General features: G+C 49.1%; 1 protein-coding gene across 1 annotated transcript in view; it reads left to right on the top strand.

Moving 5' to 3' along the window:
* The window catches only part of TYK2 (tyrosine kinase 2), a 73,375-nt gene that overhangs the window by 42,694 nt on the left and 14,668 nt on the right, over positions 1 to 16,013 (top strand). Inside the window, exons 13-23 of the mRNA XM_088479859.1 lie at positions 6,859 to 6,946; positions 7,051 to 7,178; positions 8,407 to 8,542; positions 8,637 to 8,788; positions 9,157 to 9,307; positions 9,527 to 9,624; positions 10,004 to 10,196; positions 10,292 to 10,410; positions 10,503 to 10,675; positions 11,138 to 11,255; positions 11,555 to 11,665. Coding sequence (XP_088335985.1) covers positions 6,859 to 6,946; positions 7,051 to 7,178; positions 8,407 to 8,542; positions 8,637 to 8,788; positions 9,157 to 9,307; positions 9,527 to 9,624; positions 10,004 to 10,196; positions 10,292 to 10,410; positions 10,503 to 10,675; positions 11,138 to 11,255; positions 11,555 to 11,665 — 1,467 coding nt within the window. The remainder of the gene's footprint in view (positions 1 to 6,858; positions 6,947 to 7,050; positions 7,179 to 8,406; positions 8,543 to 8,636; positions 8,789 to 9,156; positions 9,308 to 9,526; positions 9,625 to 10,003; positions 10,197 to 10,291; positions 10,411 to 10,502; positions 10,676 to 11,137; positions 11,256 to 11,554; positions 11,666 to 16,013) is intronic.

Genomic DNA, 16,013 nt, shown 5'->3' on the forward strand with positions numbered 1-16,013 from the left:
TGACCCTATCCTGCTCACAGATGTCACCTGCACCTTATCCTGCTCACAGATGTCACCTGCACCTTATACTGACCTTATACTGACCTTATCCTGCTCACAGATGTCACCTTCACCTTACATTGACCCTATCCTGCTCACAGATGTCACCTTCACCTTACACTGACTCTATCCTGCTCACAGATGTGCCACTTGCACCTTACACTGACCCTATCCTGCTCACAGATGTCACCTTCACCTTAGACTGACCCTATCCTGCTCACAGATGTCACCTTCACCTTACACTGACTCTATCCTGCTCACAGATGTGCTACCTGCACCTTACACTGACCCTATCCTGCTCACAGATGTTACCTGCATCTTACACTGACCCTATCCTTCTCACAGATGTCACCTTCACCTCAAACTGACCCTATCCTGCTCACAGATGTCACCTGCACCTTACACTGACCCTAGTCCTGCTCACAGATGTCACCTGCACTTTATACTGACCTTATCCTGCTCATCATTCACCTTATACTGACCTTATCCTGCTCACAGATGTCACCTGCACCTTACACTGACCCTATCCTGCTCACAGATGTCACCTGCACCTTATACTGACCTTATCCTGCTCATCATTCACCTTATACTGACCTTATCCTGCTCACAGATGTCACCTGCACCTTACACTGACCCTATCCTGCTCACAGATGTCACCGTCACCTTACACTGACTCTATCCTGCTCACAGATGTCACCTGCACCTTACACTGACCCTATCCTGCTCACAGATGTCACATTCACCTCAAACTGACCCTATCCTGCTCACAGATGTCACCTGCACCTTACACTGACCCTAATCCTGCTCACAGATGTCACCTGCACTTTATACTGACCTTATCCTGCTCATCATTCAACTTATACTGACCTTATCCTGCTCACAGATGTCACCTGCACCTTACACTGATCCTATCCTGCTCACATATGTCACCTGCACCTTACACTGACCCTATCCTGCTAACAGATGTCACCTTCACCTTATACTGACCTTATCCTGCTCATCATTCACCTTATACTGACCCTGTCTTGCTCACATGTCACCTGCACCTTATACTGACCTTATCCTGCTCACAGATGTCACCTGCACCTTATACTGACCTTATCCTGCTCATCATTCACCTTATACTGACCCTGTCTTGCTCACAGATGTCACCTTCACCTCACACTGACCCTATCCTGCTCACAGATGTCACCTGCACCTTACACTGACCTTATCCTGCTCACAGATGTCACCTGCACCTTATACTGACCTTATCCTGCTCACAGATGTCACCTGCACCTTATACTGACCTTATCCTGCTCATCATTCACCTTATACTGACCCTATCCTGCTCACAGATGTCACCTGCACCTTACACTGACCTTATCCTGCTCACAGATGTGCCACTTGCACCTTACACTGACCCTATCCTGCTCACAGATGTCACCTTCACCTTACACTGACTCTATCCTGCTCACAGATGTGCCACCTGCACCTTACACTGACCTTATCCTGCTCACAGATGTGCCACTTGCACCTTACACTGACCTTATCCTGCTCACAGATGTCACCTTCACCTTACACTGACTGTATCCTGCTCACAGATGTGCCACCTGCACCTTACACTGACCCTATCCTGCTCACAGATGTGCCACTTGCACCTTACACTGACCCTATCCTGCTCACAGATGTCACCTTCACCTTACACTGACTCTATCCTGCTCACAGATGTCACCTTCACCTTACACTGACCTTATCCTGCTCACAGATGTCACCTTCACCTCACACTGACCCTATCCTTCTCACAGATGTGCCACCTGCACCTTACACTGACCCTATCCTGCTCACAGATGTCACCTTCACCTTACACTGACTCTATCCTGCTCACAGATGTGCCACCTGCACCTTACACTGACCCTATCCTGCTCACAGATGTGCCACCTGCACCTTACACTGACCCTATCCTGCTCACAGATGTCACCTGCACCTTACACTGACCCTATCCTGCTCACAGATGTGCCACCTGCACCTTACACTGACCCTATCCTGCTCACAGATGTCACCTGCACCTTACACTGACCCTATCCTGCTCACAGATGTCACCTGCACCTTACACTGACACTATCCTGCTCACAGATGTCACCTGCACCTTACACTGACACTATCCTGCTCACAGCTGTCACCTGCACCTTGCTGTAATGAATAGTGTGATTATACACTATGTATCTTGGTAACTCCCACAGGGATGTGCAGTGCCAATGAGATCTTGTGCACATGACCGCAGCAAGTGAACGGATGGTACCCCAGCTTTTCTTCTGCAGTGTCTTCCATTAATAGCCTGCTTTTGTACATGAAACAGCATGTGCCTCCCACCTGCTTCTGGCCAACATTCCACCATGGGCAGGAACAGTAGACCCAATTGCTAAGTCTGTCGATTTGTCTTTTTTTTTTTTTTTAGGGAGGTACCTACAGTTCTGAATATTCCATACCCTGAGGATCAGAAGCAGTATCCACGTTTCCATCTCATTTACCAGCTGTTTTTCTCTCCTCTCTTCCTCTTGAGAGAAGATCTTGTCTTAGGAAGTGACTGTTTCTCTTGCAGCAAGGCTGGGGAGCACTGAACCATGGGATTCAAGGTTGGGGCTTGAGCTGGCACTTAAATTAAACTGTAGCTTTAAACCTAAGCTCCTCCCCCCTGCAATCCCGCAATTCCAGTGGTCTTTGTGCTTCACGGAGTAGGGCGCGTTGTAGAGGGCTTTTGTTTTCATTTGTAATATATATATATTTTTAAATATGCTTAGGTTACGTCAAACGTAGCGGCCGCCCTCAGACTGTGCGCTGCTACAAGCTGCACAGTCTGCGGCTGGCCGCTGCGTGTGTTTGGGGGGGGGAGGTGCACATCACGGTGACCCCAACAGCACTCTGGTCCCGAGGACTGGTGCACGTGGTCACCCTTTTAATGGGCGCTGTCCCAGATGGCGGCCGCCATTTTACAAGCGGGCTTGTGTGGCGCTCCCTTCTCATACAAGAGGGAGTGTGCGTGGAAAGGCTTCCCATCAACTGGGCTTACTCCCAGTCTCCGGAGCATGGAGAAGGGGGTGGAGCTTCCGACGCTGCACTCACCTTCCTGCAGCAGCACAGCATGCCGGCTCTGCCATCAGCAGGTGCACGGAGCGTCATCCCTCTACAGGGCCTGCTGGTTTTTCCTGCATGACACAGGAAGGCTTTAATCTTCTCACCTGCAGCTCCTGGAAGGCTAAGTACTCTACATTTGTACTTGTCTTACCTGCCTACTGTATGTTGGGCATAATGGTCTCCACTTCGGGACCATCCTGGGGACCCGGTTCTACTCACGGGAGTGCCAGGGGTTAATTTTCCAAACTTGAAAGGGTTGTTTGGCATCCCTCTCATCTTGGTCTCCCTTTTCTATCTGACAGCACTTGTCACTTTCCATTGGTGGAGGGTTTATATGTTCTCCTCCAAGTCCAAACCTTGGTCCTTTGGGATTGGTTCATTGTGACCACGTGCCAGTCTCCTGGGCTGAGGTGCTATGAAATTGTCTTTCGGCTTCAGGACCTTGATTCATCGTCCACGACTGCTCGGCTGTTCGATGGACTCGAGCTACAGGCCATAGCCCTAGTTCTATTGAATGGCCCTGTCTGACCTCGCTGGTCAGTCGCAGTCGCTCGGGCAAATGACCTGGCAATGGCATAGGTATGTCTTCAGGCAGACACGAGTGCGGCACATATGCCGCAGTCTTTCCGGTGCAGAGACCTTTGTTCTCTCTCTAAGCGGTGGTCATACCGGTAGAGGGAAATCTGACAGTGATCTTCCTCAGCAGAACCACATTTTTTCCCAGGACAATGGGCTCTCTCTCCAGTGGTCTGCCTACTTTTCGGTCATTAAGTCTTCAGCGGGGGATCTCATGTCCTCTCTGCTCATTTGCAAGGTGCCACAGTTTGATATGTGATCCGGGTATCCGCTGGCTATTGCCAGTGCCTGCCTTGGCTGTTCCGTGGAATATTCATCCAGATTTTCCGCCGTCCACACTGTTCCCTCAGGTCTCCAGGGGCATTGAGGCTTCCTGAGTGAGGGTACTCCTAGTGGCTCCAGGTTGGCTATGCTAGTCATGGTACGCGGACGTTCTTCCAAGGTCGGCAGGTCCGGGGTAGTGTACTCCACTTCATCCATGCTACTAGGCCCGTTTCTACAAGGGCACTACCTTTATTGGTTTTTCGTGCCTGGCCTTCTGTGCCCGGGAGTGATAAAGCTAGAGGTCTTCCTCTCTCATGGTCCGTAGTTGGCTGCAAGCCCAAACTCTGTTTCCATCTCGCAGTTATCTCCAGGCTTGTAAACTTTATCTCTGGTGGTGTAACCGTTACGTGTTTCGCCTCTTACATTTCTTGGCCTTCCTTCTGGAGGGTTTGGAGGCCGGTTGACGACTTTGTTTTGTGACGATACAGGCTTTGGCTTTTTCTTTCTATTTTTCAGCAGCGTTTGGCCCTTCTTCCGAGGGTCCAAACCGTTTTTACAAGGTGTCCTGCATATTTGGCCACAGTTTCATCCGCAGGTGGAGACGTGGCATTTTAATTTAGTCTTATCGGCTCTCGCCTAGGCCCCATTGGCGTTGTTGCATTCAATGGATCTTCGGTTTGTTGCTTAAAAGTTGGTCTTCCTTAGGGCTATTGCCTTCACTATGCATAGTTCATTGTTCGATATTGGCAAGCCGCCTTTTCTTGTCTTTCATGAGGTTTGTGCAGTTGCTCCGTACAGGTTTTAGGTTCCAGCTGACACTTGCTTCAGCCTGTACTTGCACAGGATATTGTCCTTCCGATGCTTCCTTCTTCGGCAACTTCCCGGGTCTGGGATAATATGGCTCTGCTATTTGGGCTGAGCTTTGCTTGTACACGTCATCTTTGGTACGCCGCACTGTATGCTACAGGTTCTTTATGACGCATGGGAACATAGTTGGCCGGCTACTCGGCAGATCCTTGTGCATTGGATCTACTTGATCATTACTCAAGCCCATTCTGGTGTGGGGCGACCGCCACCAGACCGAGTGTCAACGCCTTTCCCTAAGGCGATGGCGATCTTATGTGTAGCGCAACATCTGGTCCCCTGTCCTCACGTTGGCAAATTTTTTTACATTTCAGGACTTTGCCTCCGGCGGCACCCACTATGGGCGTATAGTTCTCTTGTCAGGCAGCCTGAGCATTCCCTCCCCTGGGGGGCGGCTTTGGTACGTCCCATGGTCCAGCATTCCCCAGCCTTGCTGCAAGAGAAAATAAGATTTTTGGTTAACTTACTGTTCAATCCTTTTTTCTTAAGCAGGCTGGGGAGCACTGCGTTCCCTCCCTCACGCTCAGTCCTGCGAGGTGTTTGGGTCTTGACCGGTCTTTTCCCTACTGGTTTGTTTGGTTGCTCTAACAGTTTCACTGGGTTCCTGCTCCTCCTCTCCGGACTCTTTGAAAGAAGTACTGGAATTGTGGGATTGCAGGGGGGAGGAGCTTAGGTTTTAAAGCTACAGTTTAATTGAAGTGTCAGCTCCAGCCCCAACCTACAATCTCATGGTCCAGTGTTCCAAAGCCTGCTTTAGAGAAATGGATTCAACGGTAAGATGACCAAAAGTCCTATTACACTGTGTGTAAGAGGAATCCCAAAGATAACTATGACAAATTGGCCTGTTTATAATCTAGCTACAACTATCCAGGAACTGAATGGCCAACTTGAGTTGTTGAAATGCCTGCTCCCTGACCGGGCCTTCTCACAAGCATTTTATCCAAATGAAGAAGACCCTGAACATCAATATAGGTGTACACCTGCCTGGCCATGACCTTGATAAAGCACATCCTCTATTCTGTCTTTGAATTCTCTGGAAGGAAGTATGGAGGAAATGCCTGACAAGAAATGTCTTGGAACAAAGGCCAATTTATCTATCCCGAGGTGCTGGGATATCACCAGGGTCCAGATGGCACTAATTTGTTCTCAGACAAATTTGGAAGCATACTAGCCGCAATTCCATTCAATGCGGTGTTGACTATCCCCGGGTGGGAGTTCCCAGGGCTATTCAATTCAGCGCGCTGTTAAGTTGGAGAAAGCTGGCTCTCACGACTTAATCTGGGTGTTTAGTCACGAAAACCGGCATTCTCCAAAGTGCCTGCAGTGCGGCTGTTAGCGCCACGCTAAGCCGGAAAACAGCTGCGCGGCCGGCACTGTTGTCTAAATTCTTCTCTCAGTCCAATAGGGTGCGAGAAGAAATCCTTTTGCATTGAAATGAATAGCTTTGGGAGCTCCCTCCCGGGGCTATTCAACATTGCATTGCATTGAATTGAATCCTGCCCACTGAATTCTATGCTGGGTATAATGGTTTGTTCCAACCATCTCTGCAATCTACATCCTGGGAAAAGGTAACTTGAATGCAAATCCTAAAAAAATTCTTGGACGATCAGACAGGAAGATCTCCAGGTGTTGGTCATAGGCTCTGACTAGTCCAGACACTTCTTGTCCTCCGATCTAGTTTACTTCATTGTGAACTAGCCACAACATTTACCTCTTCAACTAGACCTTCTTTCCCAAGGCCCCTTTCATCATCAGACTAAAAGGAGCTTTATACTGGACACATACTGCTAATCCCCACCATAATTTTAACTGCTCCGACTCATCACCTTCCTCTGTTACATTTTTTTTTTTATGTATGTATGTATGTATGACTGCTGGTCTCTGTGCTGGCCCTGCTTATACTATAGTATGATACTGCTGTTTTACCACTCTTCCACCATCTTTCATTTCCACTCCCTCCTCCTCCCCTCTTATTGTCCCTCTCCTTCTCTTACACCTCAGGCTTTCTTCGAGACTGCAAGTCTGATGAGCCAAGTCTCTCATATCCACCTAGTATTCGTCCATGGCGTTTGTGTCCGGGAATCAGAAAGTGAGTGAGCAGTTAGCAGAAAAGCAGCGGGTGTTAGAAAGTGTCCTATTTGTCACATACATCCCTCTTTTTTTTATTTTATTTTGTTTGTTCTCTCTCATAAGACATCATGGTGGAGGAGTTTGTTGAACACGGCCCGCTGGACGTATGCTTGCGCAAGGATAAAATGCAGATCTCTGCTGGGTGGAAATTCACAGTGGCCAGGCAACTGGCGAGCGCCTTAAACTATCTGGTATGAGTATTATTCACATAGAAATGGGGGCTTACGTAATAGGGTGCGACCTGCAGTTGCTGCGGGAACTCCTGCGAGTCTTCCCGTATGTTTAAAGTAGGGGTGAGCGGGTTCGGTTTTACTCGGATTTACTCGGATTTTTAAACGGCATTTTATTGGCTATCGCCTATCATGTGTTTTGGATAGCCAATATAATAAATCCGAATTTGCAGTAAAGTGGCGATAAGAACCGAGTAAATCCGAGTAAAACCGAGCCTGCACATCCCTAGTTTAAAACGTCAAGCAAGCCAGTTTTTCCTTTAAAATGATTGCCACTTTAAAAATACGGGAAGACTTGCAGGAGTTCCCGGAGCGGCTGCAAGTCTCACCCTATTACATAAGCCCTAAGGTGTCTGAAATAATGTCAGTTTAGCGAGCATACCGCTGGGTCTATGAGGTTATTAGTGGCTAATATGTGCAGGTATGTTGAGTATTTAGTTAAATAGAAAGAATAAATGATATTGTGTTCCTACCTATTCCCAATACAACACTGTTTGTTTTCTCATGTGTATTTTCTAGTTTAAGCATTTAGCAAAATCTCCTGTATTAATTGCTCATTGAGGTAAAATCACTGTAGTACTATGAATGCAGTTAGACATGTTCTATGCTCATGGAAACACCTGGAATACAGCATGTTTTATTGGGGAGGTAGTCAGCATCCCGGCGTGGGGATTTCGGCTCCAGTATCCCGACCGCCGGCATCCAGAAGGTAAGTATCTGGAGATAGGGATAGGGTCAGGCACTGTCGGGAGGGGTAGGGTCAGGTACTTGGGGGTTAGGTTTAGGGTGCCGGGAGGTTAGGTTAATGCGTAAGGGGGGAGGTTAGGTTCAGGCACGAGGGAGGGGTAGGGGTAAGGGTTAGGGTACTTACTTGATAGTGTTGGGATTCTGACTGTCGGGATGCCGCTGTCTGTATTCTGGCCGTCGGCATCCCGACCGCCGGGTTCCCATACCCAACCCGTTTTTTTTGTTACTGTGTCCTGTGTTACTGTGAGAAGATGCATTTATCACGGGGATCAGTGATCCCTATAATGATGGTTGTTCTAGCTTCTTCCATCATAGAGTAAATGCAGCTCACTGGAGGTAAATCATGATGGTTCTTTTTACAGTGTAAGTGCTCTGCATCTTTGCAAGGAGACTTAGGGCTATAGTATAACTGATGTGACTAAGTAACACCTTGTTTCTTCAGGAAGATAAATGTTTGGTCCACGGAAATGTTTGTGCAAAGAATATTCTACTGGCCAAGAAAGGTTTAGAAGACAAATCTTCTCCTTTCATCAAGCTGAGCGACCCAGGAGTGTCCTTCACCGTGCTCTCCCAAGAAGGTATTGAATGATGCAGCTTCTGTAGCATGGTTACTGACTGGTGGAAGAGTAACTAGCTGTGCAGTGAATTCTGAGTATGTTGGTCGTCTTGCAGAGCGGTTAGACAGGATCCCCTGGATTGCACCGGAGTGTGTCCGCAATGTCTCTGGTGTCAGTACGGCTGCCGACAAGTGGAGCTTTGGGACAACTTTACTGGAAATCTGCTTTAACGGGGATGTTCCCTTAAAGGAGCGAACTCCATCTGAGGTAACTGAGCAGGATGGACCTTTTACACATTGAACAATATACATTTGTTAGCAAGTAGTTAACGGAGCTGTGGTAATTATCTGATTAAGTACAATTACATATCAAACTGGATGTGCAAAACATATTGTAAATGTTCTTGAACATATGAAAAGTTTTTCAGCTCAATAAATTTTAACCATGGCCATGTCAATAGTCTTGTAACTTTCCCCCCACTGTGTCTACTGCACAAACTATACTTGCATTGGGCACTGCGGCTTTCTTTTGTTCATAGTTCAGGATACATTAGACTGGTAAGGTCGTCCACTGCGATCATGTTTTTCTATTGTATTAGTGATTGTTATCATTATTCTCCTTTTTAAACTCTGCAGAAAGAGCGCTTTTATGAAAAGCAGCTGGGTCTCCCCGAACCCTCCTGCAAAGAACTTGCTGATTTGATCAGCCAATGCCATAATTACAACCCCTCCGGAAGGCCCTCTTTCCGAACTATCCTTCGAGATCTGACCCAACTCCAGCCCCACGGTAAGAGGAGAGAGCGTCATTAGTCACTTGGTTTTCATCAGTTCAATAGACTGTGAAAGTATAGCCATGTTGTTGTCAGTTTGTGTTCATTTTAATGAGGAGCTATATTCATAGAGCATGTACTTTGGTGGCTGTCTCTTTTTGTTCTTTTTTAGGTGTTGGTTTCAGTTTGTGTCCTATTACTTCCATTTAATATTATTTAATGTATGTCGCACACAGATCTGTACGATATTGCCTCCATCAGTCCTGATTACTCCATCACAGACCCAACAGTGTTCCAAAAACGATACTTGAAGAAGATCCGAGAGTTGGGAGAGGTATCCTGTTCCATCCCTCTTCTCTGTACTCCTGCTGTCTATTAACATGTGATTTTCACCTATATTCAGTGGTCGCACCCCTGTTTGTGGGAGGGGACAATATTTATGAGAATGCAGCTAGCTGTTGGTTCACTAGGAATTGGTGACATTAACAAATTTGTGAGGCACAAAATACTATGCCTCACTGACTCCATATATTCCCATCGATATTGGTTTACACCACAAAGTGACTGCTACATTGATGTCACTGGTTCCTAGTTATTTCATAGGCTGCATTGATCTGAACATCTAGGATAAAAAAAAATGGCTGCTTGCACTTGGACTAGATAGTGGGTATGCTTTAACCCTTAAACTGATATTGAGGTATCTTCCTCTGTAGGGACACTTTGGAAAAGTGAGCCTGTACTGCTATGACCCAAATAATGATGGGACGGGGGAGATGGTGGCTGTGAAATCCCTGAAGTCGGGGTGCAATCAGCAGCTGGAGACCAGCTGGAAAGGAGAGATCAAAATCCTGAAAACACTTTACCATGAGAACATAGTGAAGTACAAAGGCTGCTGCAGCGAGCAAGGTCGGCTCTCCGTACTGAAGACTCGTCTTATGGTTTATTAGAATTGGCGTCTTCAGGCTTCATTTCCCCAACCGTCTTGGTCTTTTTGTTCACAGGCGATAAGATTGTCCAGCTGATTATGGAGTATGTCCCTCTGGGGAGTCTGCGGGATTATTTGCCCAAACACAACGTGGGCCTGGCTCAGATCTTACTATTTGCCCAACAGATCTGTGAGGTGAGTCTGTGCTCCACTGGGTTCTATAGGGGGTAATGTAGCGGCTTTAGCCAACACTGTAAAAAAAAAATCTCTCTCCCTCGCGCACACAGGGTATGGCGTACCTCCACTCTCAGCATTATATTCATAGGGACCTTGCAGCACGCAACGTCCTCGTGGAAAATGAGAATGTGGTGAAGATTGGTGATTTTGGACTCGCCAAAGCTGTGCCTGAAGGTCATGAATATTACAGAGTAAGAGAGGACGGGGACAGCCCAGTGTTTTGGTAAGGAACTGGGAATATCTTATTGCCTCTTCTTTCACATTCTCCTGTGTGTACTTAGGGCTGCGTACACACACACCTATAGATATCTGTCCAATCTGTCTGGTGGAAAGGAAAATCTGGTCCATGTTCCAGTGTTTGGTAGCAAATTTCTATTATTACTTGCTCCCATACATTACCAGATTTCCTTCCCACCAGACAGATTGGACAGATATATCTATAGGTGTGTAAGCAGCCTTATTAGTCTTTGATGTGAAGACCCATATAATGTGCTCTTACAAAGGTGGTGGCTCTTATTAGGTCTGCCTAATGTAAGCTAAGGCATTGTAGTGAGTCAGCTAGAAGAATAGCCTATCAGTAATAACTATATGTACAATTGGCACCAGGTTGGGCTTTTTTGCTAGTCGCCCATGTTTCTGTGGACAAATAGCTGACGTCCATCGCTGCTGTTTTTGTCTGATGTAGGTATGCCACAGAATGTCTTAAGGAATGTAAATTCTTCTATGCCTCCGATGTCTGGTCATTTGGTGTTACCCTGTATGAACTCGTGACTCGATGTGACTCCTACCTCAGCCCCCCTGCTGTGAGTACAGATATCTCCCATTGTTGTTTTCAATTATCAGCCTCATAATATTTGTTATCCTGACTCTATCTTGTCTTCCAATATATAACGTACAGACCTGAGTGTGTACCCAGGCACCTGCACTCTTTAGAAGTGATTGTTGTGTGGGCTAAACCAACGTTCAGCCCACCAGTCCATGAGAAACTAGTTCCTAATGTATTCCTAGGCTGAGATGTAGGCTAGGCCCACAATGGGCCACCTTCACTATGTGACCAGGACTAGCAAATGTCAATAAATTGTCTTCCTTTCCCTCTGTTTAGAAATTCATAGAGATGATTGGAGTCACCCAAGGACAGATGACGGTGGTGCGGCTGATTGATTTGCTGGAACGAGGTCAGAGGCTTACGTGTCCAAGCGATTGTCCTATGGAGGTAAGCAGAGACTTACACTACATGCTGGTCTGACAGTAGTTTTGTTGTATCAACTCTCTACATTGTGGTGGTACCCCATGTGCTAGTTGAAGGGGACTTATAGGGCTTCCCCCCTTCTGTTACTGGATGCCAGGAGCTGTTTGGCACAGTGTGCACCATCCAATTCTCCTCAGTAACACCTAATAGCACCTTCAGTACTGTTGATTCAGTCCTCCCATACTATATGAGCTCATGGTGCAGATTGCACCCCAACCCAAAACATGGATAGCCTCTCTAACTGAAAGCAAGTTAAAACCTAAAGTATTAAATATCTAGAATTAAATAAAATCTGCACAAGCAAGAGACTAACCGATGTCTTGAGTAATGATCTCAGAGGGTGTCTGTACAGACTTTTCTGTATGATGCTGTGTGTCAGATACTCTTATTTAGATTTCTGTACACAACCACAGCAATATCATCTGCAGCAGTCATGGGGAAGCGGACCAATTCCGTTTCCCCACCAAGAAGCAGAGCACTGGCCCTGTAAACCCCCTGGGTCTCCACCTCCTTAATTTTTCCACTGACCAGCTTAGGAGGTGATCACTTGGAACTTGCTCTTATCTAATATTGTTTTTGTTCTTAAACCTTTTTGAGTGACCTGTTCAGCAGTTTGTTGTAGCGTGGCTGGGTGTTCTTTATGCCCTCTGTATTGCAGAAGTCCACCTCTGCCCCCCCTCTTAACTGCACTCAGATGGTCTTATGGCCACCCACGGTGTGGAGTATGTATAACCACTGCAGCATCCTTGCCCCCCCATCCCCCATGCCTGTCGCCTCTTTCTACTTCAGGGTCCATAGGGGTCCACAGGGTGACCTTGGGGTATAGCTGGATCCTGGATCCTCGGGCACCACGGAGTTAAAGCTTTCAGCTGCTCCCAGGATGCACTTGGGTCCAACCTCCCCTATACCCCGCCCCCGAGCCACAGGCACCTCAGTTTTAGATGGTGCCCGGCCGGAGTCGGGTCACCCTGCGGGGTGGGCTGCTGGAGCAGCCCCCTAAAGCTTTTAATTTTTTATTTAACTTAGTTAAATTTATTTATTTATTTTTTACTACAGTTTTTCTACAGAGCGGCAGCGCTGGGCTGTCTGTACAGACTCCCACGCTGCCGCTCCTTCTCCCTGCTGGCACCGCGACGCCAGCACTGAACTGGGGATCGCGGCGGGGGAAGCCAGAGTCTGTACTAGCCGGACTCTGGTTTCCCCCGGGACTGCTGCCGGAAGACGCCGGGGAGATCAGGTAAGCCGCGCACCGCTGATTAGCGGCGGTGCGCGGGTTCCTTTCAAATGCAGTCCCATGCCCCCGGTTCTAGGGGACAGACCGGGGGCGCTAGCGGTGGCGGCGGGCCCCCCCTCCAGCGGAGGCATACCCCGCCAGACCACTAGACCACCAGGGTAAATTAAGCGGCAAGCGGGATGCCGGCAACCCGGGGGTTAATATGCTAGCCAGGGGAGGAAGCCTTCCCTGTCTAGCGGCTCCTCCCCTCAGCTCAGCGCGCCTTTCAGCTCGTAGTCTGGCGTCGCTGAGCTGCAGCTACTCGGCCACTCCTCCTCTGAGGTCTCCAGCGGCCATTTTCTCTGTGGCAGCGTGGATACTCTCAGGGAGCACGCGGACCGGTCCCCCTGTGTACCTCTCCCCTGCAGAAGGACAGTGTACACAGCACTATAGCCCTCCCAGACACTGAATCTGGGCAGGTTGATTGTAGTGGAAAGGTGCAGTGAGTATATCTTCCTGCATGGTATGTGACTTTTGCTAGTGCTGCCTGTCTGTGTCTTTTTTCTACTGTCAGCCTATACCTATCCCTTTCCTTCTCCTACAAGCCCTACAGGTGTGCGGGGGAAGGGTGTTTCTACAGACCTCACCTATATAAATCACGTATTTGTGAGGTCCGTCACATACAGTTGTGTGCTACACGGTGCCATATTGTGGGCTGTTGTCCAGCACACGGGTGAGTGCGCACGTTTTCTTCCAACGTCATGTCCGAGGAGGAGATTGAGCACTCCGGGGCTCCGGTATTGTTCTCCTGCAGGCGCTGTTCTGCAGGAGTTGATAGGGAGGATTTGTCACAGGACGGCCTGTGCGGACAGTGCCAGGCGCTCCCTGGTATGTCTAAACCTCCCATGTCGCAGGAGCCACCGTGGGCGATGTTTACCCAGGTGCTGGTGTCCATCGCGGACCGTCTGTCGGTCCCGACTGCCGCCCCTACTAGGGCGTTGCCCCAGCCTGCCATCCCCCATTCCCCGGGTGTCCCACAATTATTGCAGACTCCCCCGGGGTCTCAGCCTGTTGGTCCCTATGCAGGGTTGCCAATGTATATTCAGTCCACCCCTGTGGCACAGCAGGCTGTGGTGCCGTTTCAGGCTCCTGTGGCAACTCCTCCACCCTGGGTGGATGCGCTTTCCCACACTGTCCAAGATTTGGCGGCAACATCTTCGGCCTTTCAGTCGATGTTGCGCAGTGACGTGCCCTCCAGGGCGTCTAAACGCTCAGTCATGGCGCAGGTTGCGCATCTTCCGGATTCTGAGGGGTCCTCGGACGATGGTGAGGTGCAGGATGACTCAGCCTCAGATGCCTCAGTCCAGGAGGTAGACAGTAAGTCTTCCATCAATGTGCGGGCTCTGGTTAAGGCGGTGCGGGCCATTCTTCTGATTGAGGATGAGGCACCCGCTCCCAAGTCGAGGTATCCTAGTTTTAAAAGAGCTAAGGTTACTTCTGCAGTGTTCCCCTTGTCTGATCAGTTGACTGATCACATGGCGGTGGCCTGGCAGACACCCAGTAAGCGTTTCCTGCCACAGAAACGCTTGGCGTCCAATTATCCATTCCCGGAGGCGCATTGTAAGAAATGGGAAACTCCGCCTGCAGTCGATTCCCATGTAACACGCCTCATCAGGAGTGCTACTTTGCCATTGCCGTCTATATCCTCGCTGAAGGATCCTACGGACAGGAAGGTGGAGACTTGTTTAAAGTCTATTTATTCTCTCTCAGGGGCGGTAGCCCGGCCGTCCATGGCCATCTCCTGGGTGGCCAAGGCCATTGAGGGGTGGGCCAACGCCTTGGAGGACGCGTTTACGGATGAAGCTCCGGACGTCCAGAGGGCGTTGTTAGGACAGATGAGAGATGCCGCCTCCTACATTGGAGAAGCATCTTTGGATGCTAGCCTGTTGACCTCTAGGGTTTCGGCGGCAGCAGTGTCTGCTCGTAGATCCTTGTGGTTGCGGTCTTGGAGAGCAGACGCGGATTCAAAGAAAGGCTTGGAGGCCTTACCTTTTAATGGAGAATTACTATTTGGTCCGGACCTGGACAAAATAGTAGATACCCTGGCGAAATCCAAGTCAGCCTTCCTCCCTTCAGCTACTACAACTGCTAAGGTCCGGAGCTCGGCCTTTCGTTCCTTTCGGGTTCAGGGCAGGGCAAAGGGTCAGTCCTTCCCGAGGCAGTCCGCACCCAAGACCGCCTCAAAGCCAAAGAAGCAAGCCTGGAGTGCTAGGCGCCCTTCTTCCAAGCCAGAAGATAAGCTTTCTGCGTGATGGGACGAGCCTCCCTCTGGGGGACCCCAGAGTGGGAGGCCGACTTCTTCAATTCGCCCAGTGCTGGCACAATACCACCACGGATGCCTGGGTGCGAGAAGTGGTCTCCCAGGGGTACGCCCTGTCTTTTCGGCACAGGCCGCCTTGCCAGTTTTTTTGCACAAGTCCTTCTCAGGACAAAACCAAGGCCTTGCAGGTTCAGGAAGCCATAGAGGCCTTGCTGACGGCGGGGGTCATTATACCCGTACCACAGTCTCAACGTGGGATGGGGTATTACTCTACGCTGTTTCTGGTGCAGAAACCCAATGGCTCTCATCGCCCCATACTCAATTTGAAGTCCCTGAACAGGTTTCTCAGGGTTCCCAAATTCAGGATGGAAACTTTGCGTTCCATCATTCTGGCGTTGGAACCGGGGGATTATATGGTCTCCCTGGATATCCAGGACGCCTACCTCCATGTGCCTATAGCAACATCGCACCAACAGTTTCTGCGGTTTGCTATTCTCCACAACCACTACCAATTCAGGGCTCTACCCTTTGGTCTCTCCACGGCACCAAGGGTATTTACCAAGGTGATGGCGGTCATGGCGGCTCACCTTCGGAGCCAGGGGATACGGTTGCTACCGTATCTAGATGACCTCCTCTTGCTGGCAAGCTCCCCGGAGGTACTGATCCAGCATCTCCACCTGACGGTCGCTTGTCTACAGGCGCACGGCTGGTTGATCAACTGGAAGAAGTCCTCCCTCATCCCATCACAGCGGATGGTTCATTTGGGGGCCCTGCTGGAC

This window comes from Taudactylus pleione, unplaced genomic scaffold, assembly GCF_031769625.1.
Source record: "Taudactylus pleione unplaced genomic scaffold, aTauple2 ptg000248l, whole genome shotgun sequence".
NCBI lineage: Eukaryota > Metazoa > Chordata > Amphibia > Anura > Myobatrachidae > Taudactylus > Taudactylus pleione.